This window comes from Gallinula chloropus (assembly GCF_964237585.1).
Source record: "Gallinula chloropus genome assembly, chromosome: 2".
NCBI classification, from domain to species: Eukaryota; Metazoa; Chordata; class Aves; order Gruiformes; family Rallidae; genus Gallinula; species Gallinula chloropus.
Genome location: NC_140086.1, coordinates 115,511,087 through 115,532,631, shown reverse-complemented (window position 1 = coordinate 115,532,631; position 21,545 = coordinate 115,511,087). Strand labels below are relative to the sequence as shown.

The following is a 21,545-nucleotide window of genomic DNA, read 5'->3' as shown; positions in this document are numbered from 1 at the left end:
CATATTTCCAAACCAGACCATCCTGAGAATCCGCTGCTCATTAGCTTTATCCCTTATCAGAACATTTGCAAAGAGCACACAGAAGATTCCCAGGCAGATAAGTTATTTCTTATTCCAAAAATAAAGGAGTTTGAAAAAACCTCAATGCAACAAAGCAAGTGATTAGTCAATATTTGTAAAGCTGACGGCTAATCCTGACCTGTTTTTTTGGGTTAAGAAGGCTGCATTTTACAGCATTAACAATGTCACCAAGCAGATGGAAACTGCATATTTGAGACAGAGGTAAAGCCTGCTCATGGCATATATAACACTTTACCTTTGCTTCCTTTTAATTATGAGGCATGAGGCGGATAAAGCTTCCAAGAACACACCATCTCCCACTCACAGTTCACATGTTACTGACAGCCTAGCTTAATTAGTTTTGCCCAGCTCTTTTTGAGATTGTACTCATTAATTACCTGACTCAGATTCATCTTGTTGGCTTTTGTGTGATTTTTTTCTTCACATAATTCTTCCGAAATGGCTTTGTTCTTCCTCCACCTTCTCGATCTCTTTTCTAAATCATAATGGACTTCTTCAGTCTCACTGCTGTCTGAGTACTCCAAGCTGGCTGCCTGTGGATTGAAATTTACATCTAGTTCTCCATGGAAATGTTTTTTTTCCATCCTGGGCACATCACTTTGAGTTCTGCTTTGCAACCAGAGAAGTTTGCTAGGTCCTTTAGCTTCCTGGGAAGAATTCACTGAAGACGTTTCAGAATCAGAGAAGAGTGTCTCGGTGTTGGTGTATAACCCAGAGGAAGGGGAGGTCACTCCCTGGTACTGGTCATTGCCATACACCCATTCGGTGTCATACTGGGAGTCGGTATAGTAGAAATCGTCCGGTAACTGCCGAGGTCTCCGGCGCAGCTTGTTCAAGGCCACGTTCCAGTCGTAGTCATCCTCGCTGTCCGAGCCCATCTCGTCGTAGGCAGACACGATGCTGGACTCGTTCTCCAGAGCTTCGAACACTTGGCTCTTTGGTTTGGCGAGCATCCGAGGGCGAGGCAAAGCGACGTTCTGCAAGGCCACCCAGTTTCCATCCGTGCTTTGGAAAACAGGAGGTGGATCTGTGGACACGAAACAGGAACAGTTACTGCTCAGAGATCACAGGTTGAAAGGGTCATTTCCCTTGCCAGGTGGCGATCAACTGGCCATAAATCAGAGGGTTCAACAAAACCAACGAACAAATGCCAGGGATGCTGCTACATGAATTCTCTTACGTTGTGAGCCACCCTGCTCTACTCAGAAGCCACCAGTTAAAGTTGAGGTGATGACTATTTAAAGTGTGCTTGGACCAAAGCTTTCTTCCAGAAGAATTACTGGGAAAGGCTGAAAGAACGTCAGCACACAGACATGCATAAATGCTGTGTTTCACAAATGTATACAAGTCTGTGTGCAGCTCTGGTTCCCTACCTTGAAAAGGAAGGATGGAAAAGAATCAGAGAGCAACTAAGGTTGCACCAGCTTCTGAAATGGCTTCCATTCAAGGAATGGCTAAGCAAGCCAGAACTCTGTCATCGTGAGAAGAGAAGACTGAGAGAATACATGCTAAAAGAGATGGGGGGAATCTCTTCCAACCTAACTACTAAAGGACACTGTGTAAAACTGGTGAACTCAAGCTTCAAAACAAACAAAAGAAAGGAGCGGGATGCCAGACCTGGGTACCAGACTTGAGGAGCTTCTTGCCTAAGGGTGTTATGGATGTTAGAAACTAATCTGGGATAAAACAGAGATGGCTATGGACACAGAAGATAAATCCATTAAGGCTTACTAAATACAGGCAAACACCTATAGCTGAGGTGGTCACTGATCTGAATGTTCTGTAGGTTCAGAGAATACTCAGAGGCAGCAAGAAAAATACTTTCTCCTAATCTTTCCCAGGATTTTGCTTATGGCTACTGTTCTGTTGTATCCTACACTAAATGAGCTTTTTGTCTGACCCTTCTTCAGAGTAAATTTTACAACTCCAACAGATTAAAAAAAAAACCCACAACAACAAAAAAAAAAGGCAAGCCACAAGTATGGTCAAAAAGTGCTGTATAACTCAAGGAGTTGCATTTCTTCTAAATTTAGATTCCATTTCCAACCAAACTTGAAAAGTCCCTTCATGGAAAATGTGAATGTGTGATGACTCTACCTCCGCAGCAGTTGAGTAAATATATGATGCCATGGATTTACACGGTAATCTCAGCCTACTGAGTGAACTCTTCATCCTTACAGATTCCATCCCTGGGTTGAAATCTACCATTTCCAGAAAACTGTAGAAATACCTATTATAAATCATTAGTTTTCTGACATTGTGAGCAGAACATCACCATTTAAAAACGGAAGTAATATAATCTGGATAAAGTTGGAGATGATACTCAAGCATCTTTCATTACATGAGTACAAAAACTTGGAGCTCAAGATGACTACTCGTTGCCTGCAATTGTTCATAAAGAACATACCTCTGCAGCAAGGAGGTGTGCTCAGTTTAAAAAAAAAAAAAAAAAAGAAGTCTGTGGGGCACTACTATCACCAAATCTCCTTCCACATAAAAGAAACAATAATTAAGTGGTCATTAAACCTAGGAGCTGTGCAAGATTTAGAACAGTTTCTGTATTTTTTACTCATTTGAGTCCTTTTGGCTTGTTTTTACCTCCTAAATTTAATGAAAATTCAGAGAACTTGAGAAGATATGTCACCAAAGTCATTCCTACTCATGCTTAAAAAGAAATCAAAATGCTAGCATTTTTTCTGTAGCAGTGACAAGTTGAGCTTATAACTGATGTCAGAATTATGGAAAACTAACAGGACTTTATTTTAACAGCTGATTTTGGAGGGGAAAATAAAATAAAATACAGGCTATGAAGCATAAGGAACTTCTCCTTGTTCAGTTTTTCCAACTACGCCTGCTAATCTAAGTATAGGATTGTCTTGGGACAAAGAGGACCCTTCTGTAAAGACACTGTTCCTTCAAACAAAGCAAACAGCTCTGCAAAGATATAGATCTCCAACAGGAATTGAATTCAACTGCACCACAATAGAGAAGTATAATGCAGCGGAGTGCCACATCGGAGTACCTTTTTTCTTTCCTAAACCATGTACCCTTATTTTGTCTCTCAACAACGCATAAGAATTAGTCAAACATCCTCAGTAAATGGCAGGAAGGACAGGACAGTGGTTAACTACATCTTGGAGGGTAAGGAGGGTAGAAAGGAAAGCCACTGAGAACTTTATATTCAGAAAGCTGACCCAGTTTTACCCAGCTTCGAGTAACGCCAAAAAAGCTCCCTTCCTTTTTTTCAAAACATCGCTTACTTGAAAGAATGGATTTTGCACACAGCTCTTTGGGTATACACTGTAATTTATCCATGTGAAAAGGAAAACAGATTTAAGAAGTCTCATTGTGAAACTATTGGTAAAGGGGGGAAAAAAAGCACTAATGCATTATTTCGCTCTGGAGTCTTCATTTAAACCAGCGTAAACCGTAATCAAAATGAATTGTGAACTGCTTTTTGGCTACATGACTACAAAGAACATTGATTTTACCACTCCAAACTCTTGGTTGAGTTTTCTTTCATTTTCATTATCCTAATACAGAGCTGCTTATTACTGCACAGGTGAGATGGTATTTACACAAATTAGCACAATCAGGTATTTGCTATAAGCTCAATAGGCATCTCAATTGCATCACAAATGTGGTTCCTAGATGAAAGCAGCAGAACAAATCCTCTGAGCAGAGCACCTGAAAGGAAACTGGGTCAATTTATCAATCTGCTATGGTTAAGCAATTGTTAAGCACTAAATTGCTAAATAGTTGAATTCAATGGGATTGAAGTGGGTTCTTAAATTTAAGCACCCAATTAACTGCTTTACTGAAAATAGGCCTTCCACTAAAACGCCCAGGAGAACACCACTTCTGACAGGATGTTGAATGAGCAGTTCATGAAGTAACACACACTTAGTTTAAGTCAGATTTTAGTACTACTTTACTTTCTTCTTGGGGTAAGTAGAGGCATTGACATTGTCCAATTTTCAGTCTCACAGGTTATCAACAGGCATTAAAGATAAATGAATCAAATTGATGGGCAACCCCTGTCCCTGGTCCCCACTATACCCAAACACGTATTTTGGCTGCTCCTGCTTGCCAGTGCCTGGTGAGCCAGCTGTGGGAGTTACAGCACCAGTAAACTCACCCTACCAAAGGAAAAGTTTTCTGCTTGTTTAGCTTCATGAACCAATTTGCTGCAGAGGTCCGATATTAACAGCTGTTACAAGAGAAGAAGCAGGAACAAGCAGACCAAGCCACAGGAGGACAACAGCAGCAGATACGACAGCTTTGCTGTTCCTCATCACTTGGAGCCGAGGGCTGCTGCTGCAGTGAGCTGTTCAGCCCTTCCCCTTGTCAGCTGTGGGGATGAAAAGGAACCAATTCTTCTGTGCAGAGGTTGCCTGGTGCTATACTCTCGTGGCTTCCTGAACACTAAAGCCATAACAAGAGAGGTGGAGGAAATGGGATCCCACAAGAGCAGGAACCATCTTTTTCAGTGAGAGCCTGTACTTATGTCATCTCGAAGCAAGAAGGGAACTGCAGGGAATCCCCAGGTGCTGATTCAGGAGTGGGGCAGGCTGAGGAAGCGACTCGCCATAGTCATCATCCATATTCACACCCACACATAATGCAGAAGATATTGATCTAAGGAAACTGCTGGTCTGTGAAGTTCCTGCTGACATGGCTTCCTCAAACTTGTGCAGGAGCAGCAGTTAGTAGGGCTGCATGGAACACTCCACTGGTGAATTCCTCAGGGTACGAAATAAAGGTGAGAGGGGGGAATCCTAAATGTGAATTATTTCACTGTTTGGTCCACCGTGTAACCTCATACCTGTTAACTTGTACAACAGAAGGCACTAATGTTTCCTAACAGTCCAAAATCAACTCCCCAAAGGCCCAAATTTTTAATTTTTACTTGGGAAAGATGGTAGGATAAGCAATTAAAGCACGACACAACAGACATTTTTACATGTGACCCCTGCAAAAGCACGGAGGTCATCAGAAACTTCCTGGAGAGTCCCTGCTTTGAGTCATATTTATTCCACATGTGAGCGAGTACCAAAATAAGAATCATATTCGTACTAGAAATATTTACTTGTTTCATTTAGCCTGTCCACACTTTTCCAGCTGGGTAATGCAGAGAGCTTGCGTTCCTTCTGTTTCCTGAATTGTCCTTTTGGCTGCCTCCAGAGAGCCTCAGTCACAGAGGATGCAGGGTCTAGTCCTTTACTGGGCATATCTTCGCTAGCCAGGGAGAATGCAGACTGAGACCTCTGTGGGAAGAAAAATCAAAGAGCATAATGTTAAAATAGAAATATTTAATTATCAAAGTCTTTACCATAATTAGTATGAGTATTCAGTTACCCATGGAAGCGAGGAATCTGCTAGCATCCAGAAATGGAATTTAATGGGTTCAGAAGAACTGTTTCAGCACTAGATTGCTTATTTATGTGCATTTCTGATGCTGTGCAAGGAGGCAGGGAATTGTTTATACTACCACGGACCAGATGGAAAGACATAATTAAGGTGAAGTTGTTAGGAATGTGCTTGGTGAGGACCGACATGTAACTGCTTCGACTCAAGCTAGTCAGAAAGAGATCCCATTGTGGGGAGACATGATGATCTATTGTTGGCTCAACAGGCCATCTGGTGTAACGATTTGCAGAAGTTAAAAATTAAAAAAAAAAAAGCAAACAACCAGACTGTTCCCCAGAAATAGATGCCCAACTCAACTGATTTTAATGCACAATTCTTTTGTTTGCTAGGAGATACATATCACACAGTGTGGTGCTGGGCAGTTTTTGCTAATGAAGACAACATAGCCTAGAACTGCACATCTATTTGTTTCTATGAGGGTCACATTTCAAGTCAAAATTATGTAAGATACTGCTGTGATTGTTAATGAGCCCTGACTACTACGAAGGGGAAGGTGCTTTCCTTTGGATCTACATAAATAGATCAGACATTTTAGTTTTGACTTAGGCACTGGGGCCAGTTATAAAAGCCACATGTAAATTTGGCCAGATTTGAAAGCTGGTGGAGTCCTGCTTATTTCAGGAGAGCTCACTCTTACATACGAAATCACATACGTAATTCTAGAAACAAAGATAAAGCAGCTTGAGTCAAGTTCATCTGGTTGATGCTATGATGCTGCAACACAATTTATTTTTTTGTTAATAACTGCTTTTGATGACAGCATGTGCATAGGCAGCTTGCATGGCAAGAGAGACCACTTTTTCAAATGACATCTAGCTTTTCCCCCCCCCGTAACTTTTTACCACTCAAAACATCTGTCTTGGCCTTCACATACAGGCAGTCTTTTACTGACTGTTATATCAGGTTTTCATTAAGAAATACACTTTCAAGTGGCTCAGCTACTTCACACAGGCCAAGCTGGCACTCCCAAATCTTCGTATAGTTTAACCAATGTTCAAATTACAAATAATTAACTAAACCTGTTAATCTCAAAAGGGCCAGTCTTTGCCTGCATCAGAGCTCTGCTTTGCACTGGTGCAGATGAGGGAAAGGGTAACCTGACTTTCAGCTGTTTTGCAGGTCCCTTCAATTCCCAGGACAGCATAAGTGTTGCTGGGAGTCTTCCTGGCTTAAAAGCAACACTCCCACCGCCTGTCTGTCTGTACCTCCTTCCCATCTGAAAGGCTCCTGTGTGGGACCTGCATACCATGCCAGATTTAATTAACTGCAAATCTTCCTGTATCCTCAGCTCAGCAGTGTGATTTCATAACCAGTAAAAAGAAACACAACAAAGCACTGGGGTTGAGTTTGGCTTCTGGACTCTGGAGGAAACAATCAGTATTTTCGCCCTAGAGTCAAAATATTTGCTGTAACAGCAGTGACTTGGTTAGTCCTGTCCACGCAAAGACACCAGTTCTAACACGATGCATCTGAGTGTTTCCTTTCAAATTCAGTGACATGAACTATTAAAAGTAAGCTCATAGTGCTGTATGGTTTTATCATAGGGAATGTTTTGGGTGAGCCACTTTTGCAAGCATACTTTTAGGCTATTTCAAACCTCAAACTAGACCTTCAGTTGATCAAGATCATCTGGATCCTCTTTAACTCCTTTATTTCACAGTAAAGTGAGAACTACCAAATATGCCATACTTACAGTAAATTAGGTCCAGTTCACATCTGACATAACCTCTGATATCTTTGTGTTAAAGTCATTATGTACTGAAAGCAGCAAGCTGTTGCAGTTATCACTATTTTCACAGTGCCAAGAGTACTCTCTCAGGGCACATTCTTTTCCCATGTATATGGCAAACAGAGAGAGTGAGTTAAGAGATGCTGAAGAACCCAGAAGAAGGAATATCCTACATTTTAATCACTAGTACCTATTTTCCCTTATTACTTAAACACCTGAATCGTAAGGAGAAGAAAAAAAATCAGGAAGAATCTGAAGCAGTCTGTTTAACAATAACTTTGGCTGAGATAATTCCAGGGAAAGTAACATGTTTTTTCTTATTATGTAAAGTCTGTAGGTTTGAGAGCTCTTCTGGTGTTTTGTTTAAATGGCAGCTTCTCGCCTGCCTACACGTTGTTTCGTAAACACCACAGTAAAAGCAGCACCGCAGTGATGGCAGCGTCTGGACTCAGCTCTCAACTAACCCGAGACCCACCAGCAGCTCAGCCCTGGCCACACAGACCTTGGGACAGGCTGTGAAACCTGCTGAAGGAGCTCAGCAATCCTTCCCTTGGACCCACACTTCTACAGGAACGCTGCTACTAGTGCTCCTTCAGCAATTCAAAGACAGCTCAGGTGTCTCTACACTATAGGGCAGGTATATCTTTTAGGGGAATGAGAAGATAACGTGGCAGCTTGAAGGATTTAAAAAGGAGAAGACAATTATGAATGGCCTGATGGACAAAAAGCACTGAAAAACAAGGAAGCATGGAAAAGAAGTGTGGTGGTTCAGCCCCAAGCAGTGGCTGAGCACCACATGCTGCTCACTCACTCCTGAAGGAGAGATAGAGCCACCATGGGTTGGGACAATGATAAGTTTCTGACAAAAATCACCGTGAACATAGAACAGTAACAGCCAATTACACTCACACCCAGTGATAACAGAGTACCTTACTGACCCAACTATTACAGAGTGCTGTGCGATGCAAGGATGGACCAACTGGACACCCTGGCCCCACTCAGACTGTCCTGGAGTCACCAAGCCCCTACCCCTCCCCAGCCAGCCCCTTTTATGAGGAAGTGATGCCAGGTGGTGTGGAAACAGCCCGGGCTACCTCAGCTCACCTGTGCTGGCTGCTTGGGGAGGTTGACTCTGGCTTGGACAGAACCAGGACAAGAAGGTATACACAGTCCTACGTGGCACAGCAGCCTGGGATCTCAAACAAGCTTACCCAAACAAGCTTATCTAAAACAAGCTGATTCTTTTAAATTGTGTACTAAAACTTTTGGGTCAGGTCAGAGGGAAACAATTCTCCCCATTTTCTGCCAAGTGGAAGTTTTATGCAGGAACTACTGCTAATTCCCAGGAAAATCCCTCCAAATGCAGCATGAGAAAAAGTTTTTGGTGCCTCCAAAGTCTGGCTTGAAATTTTCCTCATTTTCCCCCCAATTTAAGTGGACTTTGGTAAAATCTGTCTTGGACTACTCTGCTGGAAGTACCATCTCTTCTCAATGAAGACAGTTCAACATCACAGAAGGCTTAAAGAGGGAAAAATTAATGCCAACCTAAAATAGCTTGACTGCACACCTACATTCAGATCCTGAGAAAGGATGAAATGATGTTACTGGAAGACGCTGTTGAACTAGCACTCATTGCTACTATTGTAGTTCTCTCTAGTTCTTGTATCTGGAGAGATTTAAATGATCAAGAAGTGACAGTGTTCTAATAAGCTCCAATTAATATGAATAAATAAAAGTAGTGGACTAGATTATTTGTCTGAAAGTTAGTTTTAGATTGAGATGGAAACAGAATTGTGTTTTACTCGGACAAGCATGGTGGAAAGAAAGTTTAAATATTTATCCCTGATAACAGTTCAAATCACTGGTAACACTGATAACAATACAAAAAAGGCCTGTCAACTGCCAAGCCTGGTGTAGGAATAGGACAGAAACATATCTTGATGTGAGAACGAATCACTCTACGCTGGCATAAAGATGGTAATTTTTTTCCACAAGTTTATCTCCAATGAATTACCAGCCTGAATGATGACTCTATCTGAAAAGCAACTGACTCAAGAAGTCCTTTTGCTGCTTTGCAATTAAGAGCAAATGAGAAAGTTAGTTATTTGTTGTGAGGTTACGCAGCAAAAGCTCTAATCTTGGTCGGCACAACTGCATCCACTTCAGCTCAGCTGGCACCCCTAACTCAGCAGCCCTACGGCTACAGCACGGGCTACAGTACAGGCTCCAAACCTACATATGTACATGCCTGGCCACACTGCTGTCCTCACTGCACACCTCACTGCACTGCAGCTGAAGTACACATTGCTGTGTCTCCCTTCATCACAGGAATAGCAGCACAACTGGACATCCACAGGGGACATTTTCCTTACTGTGAACAATTGCATAGGAAGCAAAACACTGAACATAAGGGAACAGGGCTGAGAAGCCCATCGAGGGGGTGGTGGTGCTCCACATAGCTTCCCTGTGCATGGATGCAGGTCGATCCTAGAGGTACAACCAGTCACCCAGATAGGCTCTATCTTGGATCACTTTGCATTGGAACAAGGGATATTTACTATCTAAATGGAGGAGACTTGGCCTTAAGTCTTTACCAATTCCCTACAAACTTGGACACCAACAAGATCTCAGGGCAGCTATTTTCCAAATGTATCCAAATAATATAGCAGCTGAGATATGACTTTCAAAAGGAGGCAGGAATGTGGAAGTTTTGGCTCTGACTTATAGTGACATGGGGGATCAAAAGCCTTCCCCTCCCAGTTAAAGCTGCCAGCACTTTTTTTAACCATTTCTGGTTCCTTAGCAAAAACACCTTGCCAGCCAGGTGCTATTTCAGGTGTACTTGTGATGAGACACAAGACTGCCATGTATTAAGGTACTGCAAGTGTTAGTTTCTGCAATAAATGAGTGTATCAGCAGATGGCATTGCAACCAAACAGGTCACTTGCTAGGTTCGCTGCACACTCTCCCGCCTCGCAAGCATGTGCTGCATACCGGATTGCTGTGCAGCACAGCATTCACAGGCATTTCCAAATACTTTAGCTACATGAGCTGCCCCCCAAATACTCCCCACTGGCATGTGCTGCGAGATGCCTGTTTCGAAACCTAATTCCAGTCTCATCATTATTCTCCTAGGTTGGTTTTTTTAACCCCTCTTCAGGTGATTTTTTTTTTGCTGCATAGTTATAATGTCTGGGTGGAGAGAACACAGCCTTCATCTTGTACTGCGCTAGTGTTCAAAGAGTAATTTTTGCACGTACAGTCCTGTTTTCATTGCTGGCTTTCGGGCAAAATAGAAAGACAATGTGGTATCTGAAGATTAAAGAAGGAAGGAGTGAATAAAAAGGAATCCCATACAGTGTCTACTATTAATAAATAGAGACATTTCATCTTCTGTCTGTAACAATTTGTAAGTTTATGCTTCTGAATAAAAACCCCAAAACAACTAACCAAAAAGCAAGAACAACTTTTTTGTAAAACATGCTTGTGACTGTTGAGTCCAATGTTGATAATCTATGGATACTTTACCTTCAATAACTCTCTTATATGTATATATATGTTTAGAGAGACAGTATCAAGATTTTGCTCTGTATTCTTCCTCAAAGAATGAAAGACTATGGGTAATTCCTCATTCTTCTCTCTAGAAGCCAAAGTGGTAATTCAAAGCAACTCTACAAAGGGTGTTTTGGATCATGCGTGTTTTTCTCTCACCTCCCTCCTGCTTCACCCTATTTCTTTGGTCTGCTTTATGTAGTAAAACTGCTATCTTATTTTGTGCTTACATATAGTAAATCAAGAGCTCTCCTAGCTTCAGGAGGGACTGAGAACCCTGGGTGCCATAAGGGTAAGGCAGCCGCAGGGTCACCACAGCGGGAGTCCTTGCAGGCACTGGGCCCTCCACACTGGGTCTGGGGTCAGGGAGTCTGGCATCTGTCCTGTGCTGTGCAAGCTCTGACCTGTGGAGCAGCTGCTCATTTGGGCTCTGAAGACTACACTGTTTGTTCACAGAACCAGCCTAGAACTGACAGTGCAAACACAGACTAAAATGCAACCTTATGCGCCCCCCTCCCCTCACCCCCAAATCCTACGCCCGCGCCTGGTAGTGGTGCAGCAAGAACCCTTGCCCACTTCTCCCTCAGCTTGCAGGCAGAACCAGCAGGTCCCACCCACCTGGGCAAATGCAGTAGCAATCCCTAAGCACCAACAGCTAATGCATCCTTTGGTAAGTAAACTCCCACACCAGGAAGCAGACAGCATGAGCCGCTCTGCCACAGCCTATTTATCGCTGGAAGTGATTTCTTGCTCTGCTCAAATGTATGCGGTCCAGACATTTAGCAGTGGGAGTGAAATACCAAGGGTTTCAAGCATCTGTTCCTTACTTAATCTTGTATGTGGCAAAGGATCTGTTAACAACTGTGGCTTCTGAAATAAGGGCAAGAACAGGCAGATGAATGGGAGTTTTTCACACTCAACTGAAAAAACCCCTCCCTTCTACTTGCCCTGCCCTAAACCCTACCTAGGCTATGCCAGCCAACAGGGAAAACCCTAGAATAAGGCACTGGGAGAAAACACAGATGACTGCTCCTATTCCTGCAATAGCCTTAGAGCATCCATCCTTCCAGGCTCTGCCCAAGCTGGCTCGTTGCTCAGTAGTGACACAGACATAGCTCAGCTGCAGTTCAGGTTAATTTGCCATCCTTCTGGTGGCCCCTCAGGCTGCCAATCCCCTTAAAATCATGCTTCCTTTTAAAGGAGTACAAAGGTAATGCACAGTTAATCAGGGCCCATCAGAAGTATGAATTGCATAGCTGTGTGATAATATATAGAGACATGTTTGGCTGTGCATTTATTTTGGTTCAGTTTGGATTGGTTGACCTTGAAGATACAGAGGTGAGTTACAAGGGAGAGAGGCAGGAGGTTCCTCCCCAACAAACCCATTGCTGCTGAGTATGCAAGTAGCTCTACACGTCACTACAAAGCATAATCCACAGTGTTTGAGGGACTGCTCCCCCCACCTGAGATAATAAGCAGGACCCACATGTAAAAACGCTGTTGCTTTGGTTGCAAGGTAGGAATAATGGATATTTAAATATTGGTTCCATAGGATGAGTATAAACATTCTTGTTTTCTGCACTTACAGGGCTAACAATTTAGGAAAGTGCTCGGAGCATAAACCAGCATTCAACCACTGTAACGGATCTATGTGAACAAGTTTACCGAAGTTTGTGGGAAATCAATTGTTCCCTGCTTTGACAGGAAGAGAGCAGATGTACCAATTCAACTGCAACCTCAACAGGGCCTTTACAGGTACCCCTGTTCATTTAGCTATTACTATTTCTCTTATGTTCCCCTATGGCTCATTCTTTTTCCCCTCTTACTCAACTTGGAACAGTCTATTACATCTCTTTTAAAAAAAAACAACCCAAAACAACAAACAATAGAGACACTTCCCAGTTGCATAACACCTTTCCTTTGAAGACACCAAGAGCTCAGTGAGTATCCTGTGATGACAGTATTACTACAGTATTTACAAATGACAAAGCTGAGCAACTGCAAAAGCCAAGATCCCTGTTCTGGTGCAGGGCAATGTGATTCTAAGTTGCTGTTCGTGCACCCCGCTGGGAGACTGCATGTGTCTGAAGGGAGGCAAGCTGGCATTTTCATCTCCACTCTAATTGCAGCCTCGCATATAAACTCACCTCTTTTTTTTTTCTCCAGAGTATAGTCTTTACTGAACACGAATACTGTATTTTCATTAATTTCTAGGTTGCTCAGTGCCCCATGCAACCTTTCAAGTCCCATTTCGACCCTGCTCTACAAAGCCGTGCTCAGCAGCGCGCTCGCCCATCAGAGCGGATCACTGCATCTCCTACTCACCCACCCACTCGACAGAGGAAGCCTTAAGTGTTCTGTGTTTATTTGCTCCTCGCTGTGACAATATACACCCTGATTCCATCTAAAAATAAAGTTAGATTTGTCAGGCAGCCTCGCTCTGAGCATCACAGGTTTTAAGTTTGCCTTTAAAGCTTTGTCATATGCAGCAGTGTATTAGAGTAATATTTTAAAAAGAAAATAAAGCTGAAAGAACAACACATGATATAAATTATTTGGAAAATAACATTACAGAATGACCACCTTTCTCTGTCTTCTCTCCTACTCCTTTTCATGCCTTAAAACCGATCCTGGTTTGCTGGCAGTAAGTACAATCCAGCCGAATTTAGGCCTGCATGAGCTCCATCATGTATCTAGTATGCAAAACTGTTGTCTCAGAAGTCTGTCATGAAACCAAGAAGCAGTGATGATCTGCTACAGACACACCTCATACTCAAACTACACAAACAACTTCCAAAGGACAATGCTGTCATGTTTTAGCCTTACGCTGATTATTTAGCCACCTGAACCCTAGAAAAAAATGGTACTGATTGCTGAGTCAGAACTGCAAAAGCAGTTCTATCCCATTATTCTACTGCAGTGGAAGGAGGGAAATCAGCCAGGTTACTACAGACAGGGTTGTCTTGATCTGAAATCCAGATTGCTTCTGCAGTGAGACTATGATGTTAAACTCACCAAGTCCACATATGACAGTAAGATTTGTAACCTGGAGAGTACTTAGAGAAAGTTGGATTTTCTGATAATAAATATTAATTAAAAAAACCCAGTGTTTTCTAAAGAACCAAGAGCTTTTCCATCTCAAAGCACACTTTTCTTCCCTGTTCTGTGCAGAGAATATGGCACTGCAGTTGACTGCTTCTGTGAGGGAACAAGACAATAAATACTCCATCAGGGTCCAGCTGATGGGTTTCAGAATGAACGTACGCCTGCCTCACTCGAAGCAGGTCCCAGTAACACACTCGGTGCAACCTTCTGATCCCCACTCATGTATAAAAGGTAAAAGATCCATCTTCCCTATGATGTGACACATTTATTAATTAGACATAAATATAGCTTTTCTGATACAGAGCCACTGACAGGAAAAAACTGATTATCAGCTGGCATCAACTTCCTGCAGTGTTACGCCTCCCACAGCTGAAGCAGCTCCCCTCCCTGTGTCGTATGCCTGCCAGACAGACAGCGTTCCTCTGCAGAAAGGTTTCCTTCAAATATTTGTTTGGGACAAATCTACAAAGGGTTGTACACCTGCAAAACCCTGTGGGGATTTCGAAAGCAGTGTTGGACCTCAGGCTGTGGAACCTTCCTTCTCTTTAAAACAAATCAAAGGGGAAAACAAAGAAAGAAAATGAAAAAGAAAAAAGAATAAACCAAACAACTCTCAGTACGCTGTGGACCTTATAATTAGCTTAACCAGTAAATTTCTGCTTCCCCTGAGGTGCATCATAATGTGTATTTAATGAAATCCTCCTTTTCCCTATATCCCTAGCTGGTTTATATACTATAAATTATGGATGAGCTTCTGTTTATATATGCAATCTTTTAGCTGTAAAATAAAGACCACTAATACAGCACTTAGAACACTCCAGGATGCCTGCACTCCATCAAGGTTTAAATGGGATACAATATGCCAACTGGTCGTTTGCTCTTGCTGGCAGTAATTTATGGGGGGGAAATGGACTGAGAGAGCATGGGAGAATCCTCCCATCGCCGTGAGCTCCTCCTATCCCAACGTTGTAAAGCCTTTGCTTACTGGTAATGGGAAACAGATGGTGCCATCCATCTCTTTTCATGAAATGTGGAAATAAAATATTCAGCCTTGTATCACTATTTTTAGCATGGGCAAGGGATCTCGAAGAAATGTAAGAGGAAATGAAAGGAAAAGACAGTATCTATAGTTACTATCACACCATAGTACTGCAGTTAAACAATCAATAATGTATTTCAGGGAGATACTCTGTGTGTGTTTTCCTTAATTTTAATGGCTATAAACTGGAAGAGGGTAGATTTAGACTAGATATAAGGAAGAAATTTTTCACTCTGAGGGTGGTGAGGCCCTGGCACAGGTTGCCCAGAGAAGCTGTGGCTGCCCCCTCCCTGGAAGCGTTTAAGGCCAGGTTGGATGGGGCTTTCTGCAACCTGGGCTAGTGAGAGGTGTCCCTGCCCATGGCAAGGGGTTTGCAGCTAGATGGTCTCTATGGCTCCCTCCAACCCAAACCATTCTGTCATTCTATGATCAATAGATTATGCTCCATATTCAATCAGGTCTCATACAGTCGTCTCTTGGCACTGCGCTGTCCCCAGCTCAGACAGCTCAAACTCTCTGCATACAACATTCACTACATACTACAAAGAGGCACGAGCAGGGACATAATGCAGGGCTTCCAGAGCCCACTGCAAGTTTTGGGCTGATATGGATGAGCTACATACAAACAGTTGCAATTAAAAGAAAAACTGCTGGGCAGGTATAACCACACAGTTATATCTGGGATTATTACAGATCCCCCTGACACTGTAAGCAACTGACTTTGGTAATAAAATGTGATGCAATGATAAACATGGGTTTGCAAATACCAGTGCTAGAGCTGCAACTGCCCTTAGTAACTGAACGTTGCTAGATCTAATGCGCTAGCAAAACAGTATGTATTTTCTTCTAAGTAGAAGGCAAGTAAAAATATTTGTTCTAAGATAAATTTCCAGTTTTAAATTATGAAATCTGAATGACCTGAAGATTTGCTATCCTTGCCTTCCTTTCTTCTGCATGTCCGTCTTTCTGTTAATCATGTTTCTTCTTCCCTTTTATTTAATCTACCCTGCTTCTGCTATTTGTCAGGTAACAAAGTCCTAACCAGAGGAACCTCTACCTAAGTAATCCTTATCAGGAAACAGGTTCATGTATTTAACACTAACACAGCCAACCTGAATAGTTTTGATAGAAAAAAATGCACTTTTTTTTTTCTTCCTTTCTTGCTTCCCTTGGGATTGTTGTGGCCACACAGTCTGTCCACAAAAGCCTTGGTTATACTTGGAGCATCTGCCCTAAAAAAATCTGTTGCAAGGCCCCCCTTGTTAGCTGTGGCATGTACCTGTAAGAAAGAGGTTTTATCATTGCAGGCAGATCTTTGCTCAAATCAAGCTAACACATACAGCTCAACGGCAGGATGTTGACACAAATGAAGTGTTCAGGTTTTTTTGGTCAACATAATGTCACCATGTGAATGGAACTACAGCCAGTTGGCAGCTAGTCACAAGTTATGTTCCCCAGGCCTCAGGACTCGGGACAGTTCTCTTTAGTATCTTTATCAATGATTTGGACAAGGGGATCCCAGGAAGCTGGGAGGGGACACATCCAGGACAGGTGACTCAAACTGGCCGAAGAGAGTATTCCATGGCAATTATGTCATGCCCAGAATAAAGGGGGGCTGGTGGGGGGTAGGGGTGCACAGCTCCAGGGCGTTCAGTTCTGGGGACAGTCCAGTTTCAAGACAGCTCTGGGCTGTACAGCTTGATCTGTGTGGTTCAGTGAGAAACTGTTGTGTATCACCTGTTTTGTATATTTTGCTATAAAGTCCTGTTACTGCTATCTCTTCCTCTCTCTGCTATCCCAATAAACATTCCTTATCCCAACCCGAAAGGTTTGTTTGGGGTTTTTTTTTTTTGGTATTTTCTTGCCTTCCTCTGCCCTCCCCACTCCAATTCCTCCCCAAATCCTCTCTCTCAGAGAGCAGCTGCATGTTGCTCAGCTCTGACTGGGCTGAAACCACCACACTGAGGATTTGAAAGGCATGTTCCCCTAGGTCCTGTCCTTAAAACTCCAGAATGAAAACTCAGTTGAGTCAGACACAAAATTAACTCTTCCTCTCCTGGCTCTTAAGTTCCACAAAGATCTACAGAGCAAAGCACTTAATTACACCCTCGTTTGTGATCACGTGGTTACCAGCAGCAGCTTAAAGGCATTACTCCTTCAATTTGGAAATAGTTAGGGGACAAGAATGTAAATCTATCTCAGCAATTATGGCCTGGAGTCTTATATTCTGGCATAAATCTATTTTAACTGGCTGTGTAAGATGGCAAATTTAGTTGGGAACTAAGGCACAGCAGATGTGGAGTTCTAGTGGCCCTGCTCAGTGAGGGAGAGCTGTTTACTGGTGCAGAAGTAGGACATTTAGGAGCAACAGCTTAAACCACTGTATCAAAACACACTGCAACTCACCTGTCACTGCCCTCCCTCTCCGATGGTGAAACAGCCTATGCAAGCTGATAGCTTATTTTCACTTATTTTCCCTGGCTGCTGCTCTTAAAACGTTACTAATGCAGGTTGTCAGGTTTTCTTCAGCTTTACAGCAGGAGCTAAAGGCACTGTGCTGAGAAATAAGTGACAGGAGGAGGGAACTCTGTTTAATGTAAGACATAAATGGTATTCTACAGTTGGGTTTACTTTTTTGCTGTTGGTTGTGGCTGGATTAGGAGGGGAAAAAAACCCACATTGCAGAAATCCAATGCTGTACAAAAGAAAATACAACATTCAGCAAAAATCCAAGTAAGAGCTAAGTGAGGATATAAACTGGTTTAAGGAATAAAAACTCAGGCATTGAGTCCTATTAGCCTCCAAATCACACAGCAGGATTGCTCACATCACAAGCGCAGTCCTTCCCAACACACTCACCAGTACAACAACAATGTCCGTGCTGTACTTCCATGGCCCACGGTGAGCCCGGAAACCATCCAGCTGAGAAACAGTTTGCCCACAACAGACGTTTAACGCTTGTTCTCTGCAAGCCTCTACATCCCCTTCTAGGCAGGAAGACTTCAATCTTCCAGCTTTGTGCACGGACAGCTGTGTTAAGGCACTCACCCACAACGTGTAGGACCCCCTGCGGCTCCCTGGAAAAGTCAGCATGCTCTGATCCGAGACAGCAATGGACGCCAGGCCACTGCTCCTGGATGGTGGCCATTCAAAGTCAGCCTCTGCCTGCTCAGTTTTGCTTTTCTGCTTCTTTATAATCTGTAAGGTAAAGGGGCAGGGGGCGGGAAAAATACTGTCTGAGCTGTGTGGAGCAAAAACTACATTAACCCTGTCTTCTCAAGGGGAACTGCCTTGGAAGAACATTTGAGTTTCCCTTTGGTTTTGCCCCAGGATGCAAGGATGATTCTGACAGCCTGTGCATATTTATTCTCATCTGAGGTTGTACTGCTTGCAAGGGCATAAGCATCAGTACAATAAATCATAATTAGTGCCTCTCAGAACATCATAAGTGAATTAAAAAACGTGGAAACCTGTTCCTGCAGTAACGCTTAAACCATTAGCAGCATCTAAGTGTCAAGTATTTTCTCAGACAAGAGAAAATTGGCAAAGAAAAATAAAAAGCTAGATATGAAGGGAATTTCAAAGGCTCCCACAGCATCTAGATATGTTTCTACTGAAAACAAATGGTGTTGGGTATCTGGACACTATTTTTGTTTCTGAAAATCTACACTGTCTAAAGAGATAGAGAGAAGATCATATCAAGTATCTGTTTCCCTACACTGACAGGTTATATCCTGCTATCCTTCATTTCCACAACTTTTCTGACTCCAATTTAAAGTATCTACAGAAGTGGCAGCAATTCAAGCTTGGCTGAGTTAGGTTCTGAACTATCAAAGACCCAATAAGCAGAATTAATCCTGTAACATTCGTATTTTAAAAAGGAGGCAGATAATTTTCTGTTGAGCTGCCCGTATTGCTGGCTTTTCTTGATAGCTTTATAAACAGCTTGTTCCTCTTCTGGTGTGTTGTTAGTTTAGTTCACGTGGAGGGAGACTGACTTAGCAGACTGGTTACTTTGGTGATCACGGGAGCTCAGCAGTACTCTGTTCATGCTTGCCTTGTCTTGCTCCAGACTGCCCATAGGAGCTCAAGGGGTATTTGTTCCCACCAGCCCCCCATTTTGATGCGGTGTCAGAGCCAACTGTGAGGCACTTTGCAGGGAGAAAAATTAGCTTCCCAAAAGAGCCACCTAAATCAGGCACAAAAAGGGTTCTGTAATTTTTTGTGTGTGTCTCTCACAGCATCATTAACAGAATTCTATTTTGACCATTTATTTTTTCTTTGTATGTGTTGCAGATGTAGGGAGCAGTATAATTGGTACGGTCCAGAGACACGTTTCTTAGGCTGCAATAATATTTGCCTTTTGGGAGGTGAAGTACAGATGTAAAATTCCATTGAGCAGGGACACCCTCTTCCAAATAAGTACATCACAGTGCTGAGGAAGAGGTGCCTCTCAGCTCTGAGGGTGTAGGCCATCAGTTCAGGCACTGGAGTAAGCTTATCTCTCTCTCTCTGATGTAGCTGATAGCCAATATTTTGACAGCTGAAGTTGCAACTTGTCATTTCCTCTGTACTTCCTACACTGGTGTCACACTTTTCATTACAAGCAGAGTCAAAGCTCACCAGATGAAAGGGTTGTGGTTTGGCTATTAACAGGCTAGAGAAAAAAATGCTTGTCATACCTTCTGCACGATGGTTGTGGCCAGCTCTTCTATGAGGTCCTCCTTGTGTTCCTGCAAGTAACAAGCCTCGTTCTGCTTGTCCTGCATGAAAACAGATACCTGTAGCTGCTAAAATGACGTAAGAACAGCCTTTCCATAGAAATGGTATACCCCAGGAAATGGGTAATACACCCTACCGACACTGGGTGAAGTGATTACAGGTACTTACGTTGCATGTCACCCTCTTAAATGCAACATGATCTTGGATACAAGTTCATAAAACTCATGTCAAACTGTTTAGGTTTGTCATGAGACAGTCCCTACTTCTCTATGCCTTCTTTTGTATCTACTTGTTTTTGTACTACTACTCAAATTAAAAGAAACATAATTATTGTATTTAACACATTTTTGGGGAAGGGAAATTGTTACCAGGCTGTCACTGTAGGTCTCTGCCTTAGAAATAGCTTCTTCCACTGCTTCCTCTGCAACACGTAAGGCCACAGCAAGGGTATCCATCATGCTGTGTCCTAGGTGAAGAACAAGATAAAACCACCATGTTCTTTAAATACATACATCTTGCATAATGAGCTCCAAAACTCAGACACCTATTCTGAGCATATATTCTAATCTTGGGTTATGCTTGACAAAGTTTATTTCATCAATACATAATTATGCCCAGTAAAATAAACACCTTAAGAGAGAAATCTGTCTCAAGATCTATGCTACTTCTTAAATTTTAATGTTAAATACAATAAAGCAGAGTATTTCTATGTCGATTATTTTTGAATCCAGCAAAATAGGATGAAATCACGGGAAGAAAATTTGTAAACTTCCTATAAACACCAAGATGATACAAGAAAGAGAATGAAAAAAAAAAAAAGCATATGAAAGGAAATGGGAGAGAACTAACAAAACCTGAACATTAAGAATATCACACTGGAATACACATGTATTAACTGCAATACTGAAGCAAGACATTCCAGCATGGTACAGAAAGGAATTTTGGTATCTTGCTAAATGTTTCAGCTTAAAGATGGTTGGATCTGTGAACAATACTTACCAGCACTCTGGGCTATTTGTCCAGTAACTCAAAGGGTAAGGACTGTGCTTTAATCAAATGAGTTTTTAGCAGCATACCTTCTGTCTGTCGGTAGAACGTAGAGTCACTGCCACAAACGCTTCCTTCATTTTCAAAGCTTCCTTCAAAAAACCCTCCTTCTGCTCAAAAAAAGACAGCACCGCACATTAGTGTGAGAAGTACCCGTTAACAGCAGAGCCAAAATCCACTTGTGATCCCGTGACACAGCGCCTGACGAGGGGTAACTGGAAAATTGTCCCTACCTTTCATACAAATCATGATGGCAGCAACTTTTGTACAAAACATGACTGCTTTTACACAAAAGGCCTCTCATTCATTTTGGATGGAGAAAACTATTTGTACAGTAAAGGGGAGAGAGAGAGAGAGAGAGAGGAAGCAGTGACTAGGTATAAAACTTAGGTGGTAGAAGTTAAGTACGGGGAATTTATGACATTTGGGGTTGAAATAGATTCCACATTTTAAAGGGCAATGCTGTATAAATAAGCCCAAACCCAGGGATATAGACTAGCATTTATCTTCAAAGGGAATAAAAGGTAACAGTGAAGGAACAGTCCCACGGAGAGAAGAAAGTTAGCAGTGACATTTAGACTCCTAGGCCTTCCTTGGAAAGGTCTCACAGAGAGTGCACATGCCACTGCAACTCCTCATTGTACCGCTCATCTTTACGTTCAAGGACAAATTCCACCAGACTACATCTTCAGTAAAGGCAACACATCGAGGATCCATCCCCACAGCTTTTTAATCTATTTTCCCACTTCTGCCCATATTGACACAGATTATTTTGTCTTTATATAGTCCATATTGTTCTCAACTGCTAAGGAATCTTCTCCAGAAAAAATGAATTTGGTA

General features: G+C 42.4%; 1 protein-coding gene across 1 annotated transcript in view; it reads right to left on the bottom strand.

The window, feature by feature from the left end:
* Positions 1-21,545, bottom strand: part of MYRIP (myosin VIIA and Rab interacting protein) — a gene marked incomplete at both ends in the record, with an annotated part of 220,500 nt that overhangs the window by 28,781 nt on the left and 170,174 nt on the right. The window contains 6 exons of the mRNA XM_084280293.1: positions 459-1,108; positions 5,171-5,348; positions 17,985-18,134; positions 19,619-19,699; positions 20,027-20,124; positions 20,735-20,815. Coding sequence (XP_084136419.1) covers positions 459-1,108; positions 5,171-5,348; positions 17,985-18,134; positions 19,619-19,699; positions 20,027-20,124; positions 20,735-20,815 — 1,238 coding nt within the window. The remainder of the gene's footprint in view (positions 1-458; positions 1,109-5,170; positions 5,349-17,984; positions 18,135-19,618; positions 19,700-20,026; positions 20,125-20,734; positions 20,816-21,545) is intronic.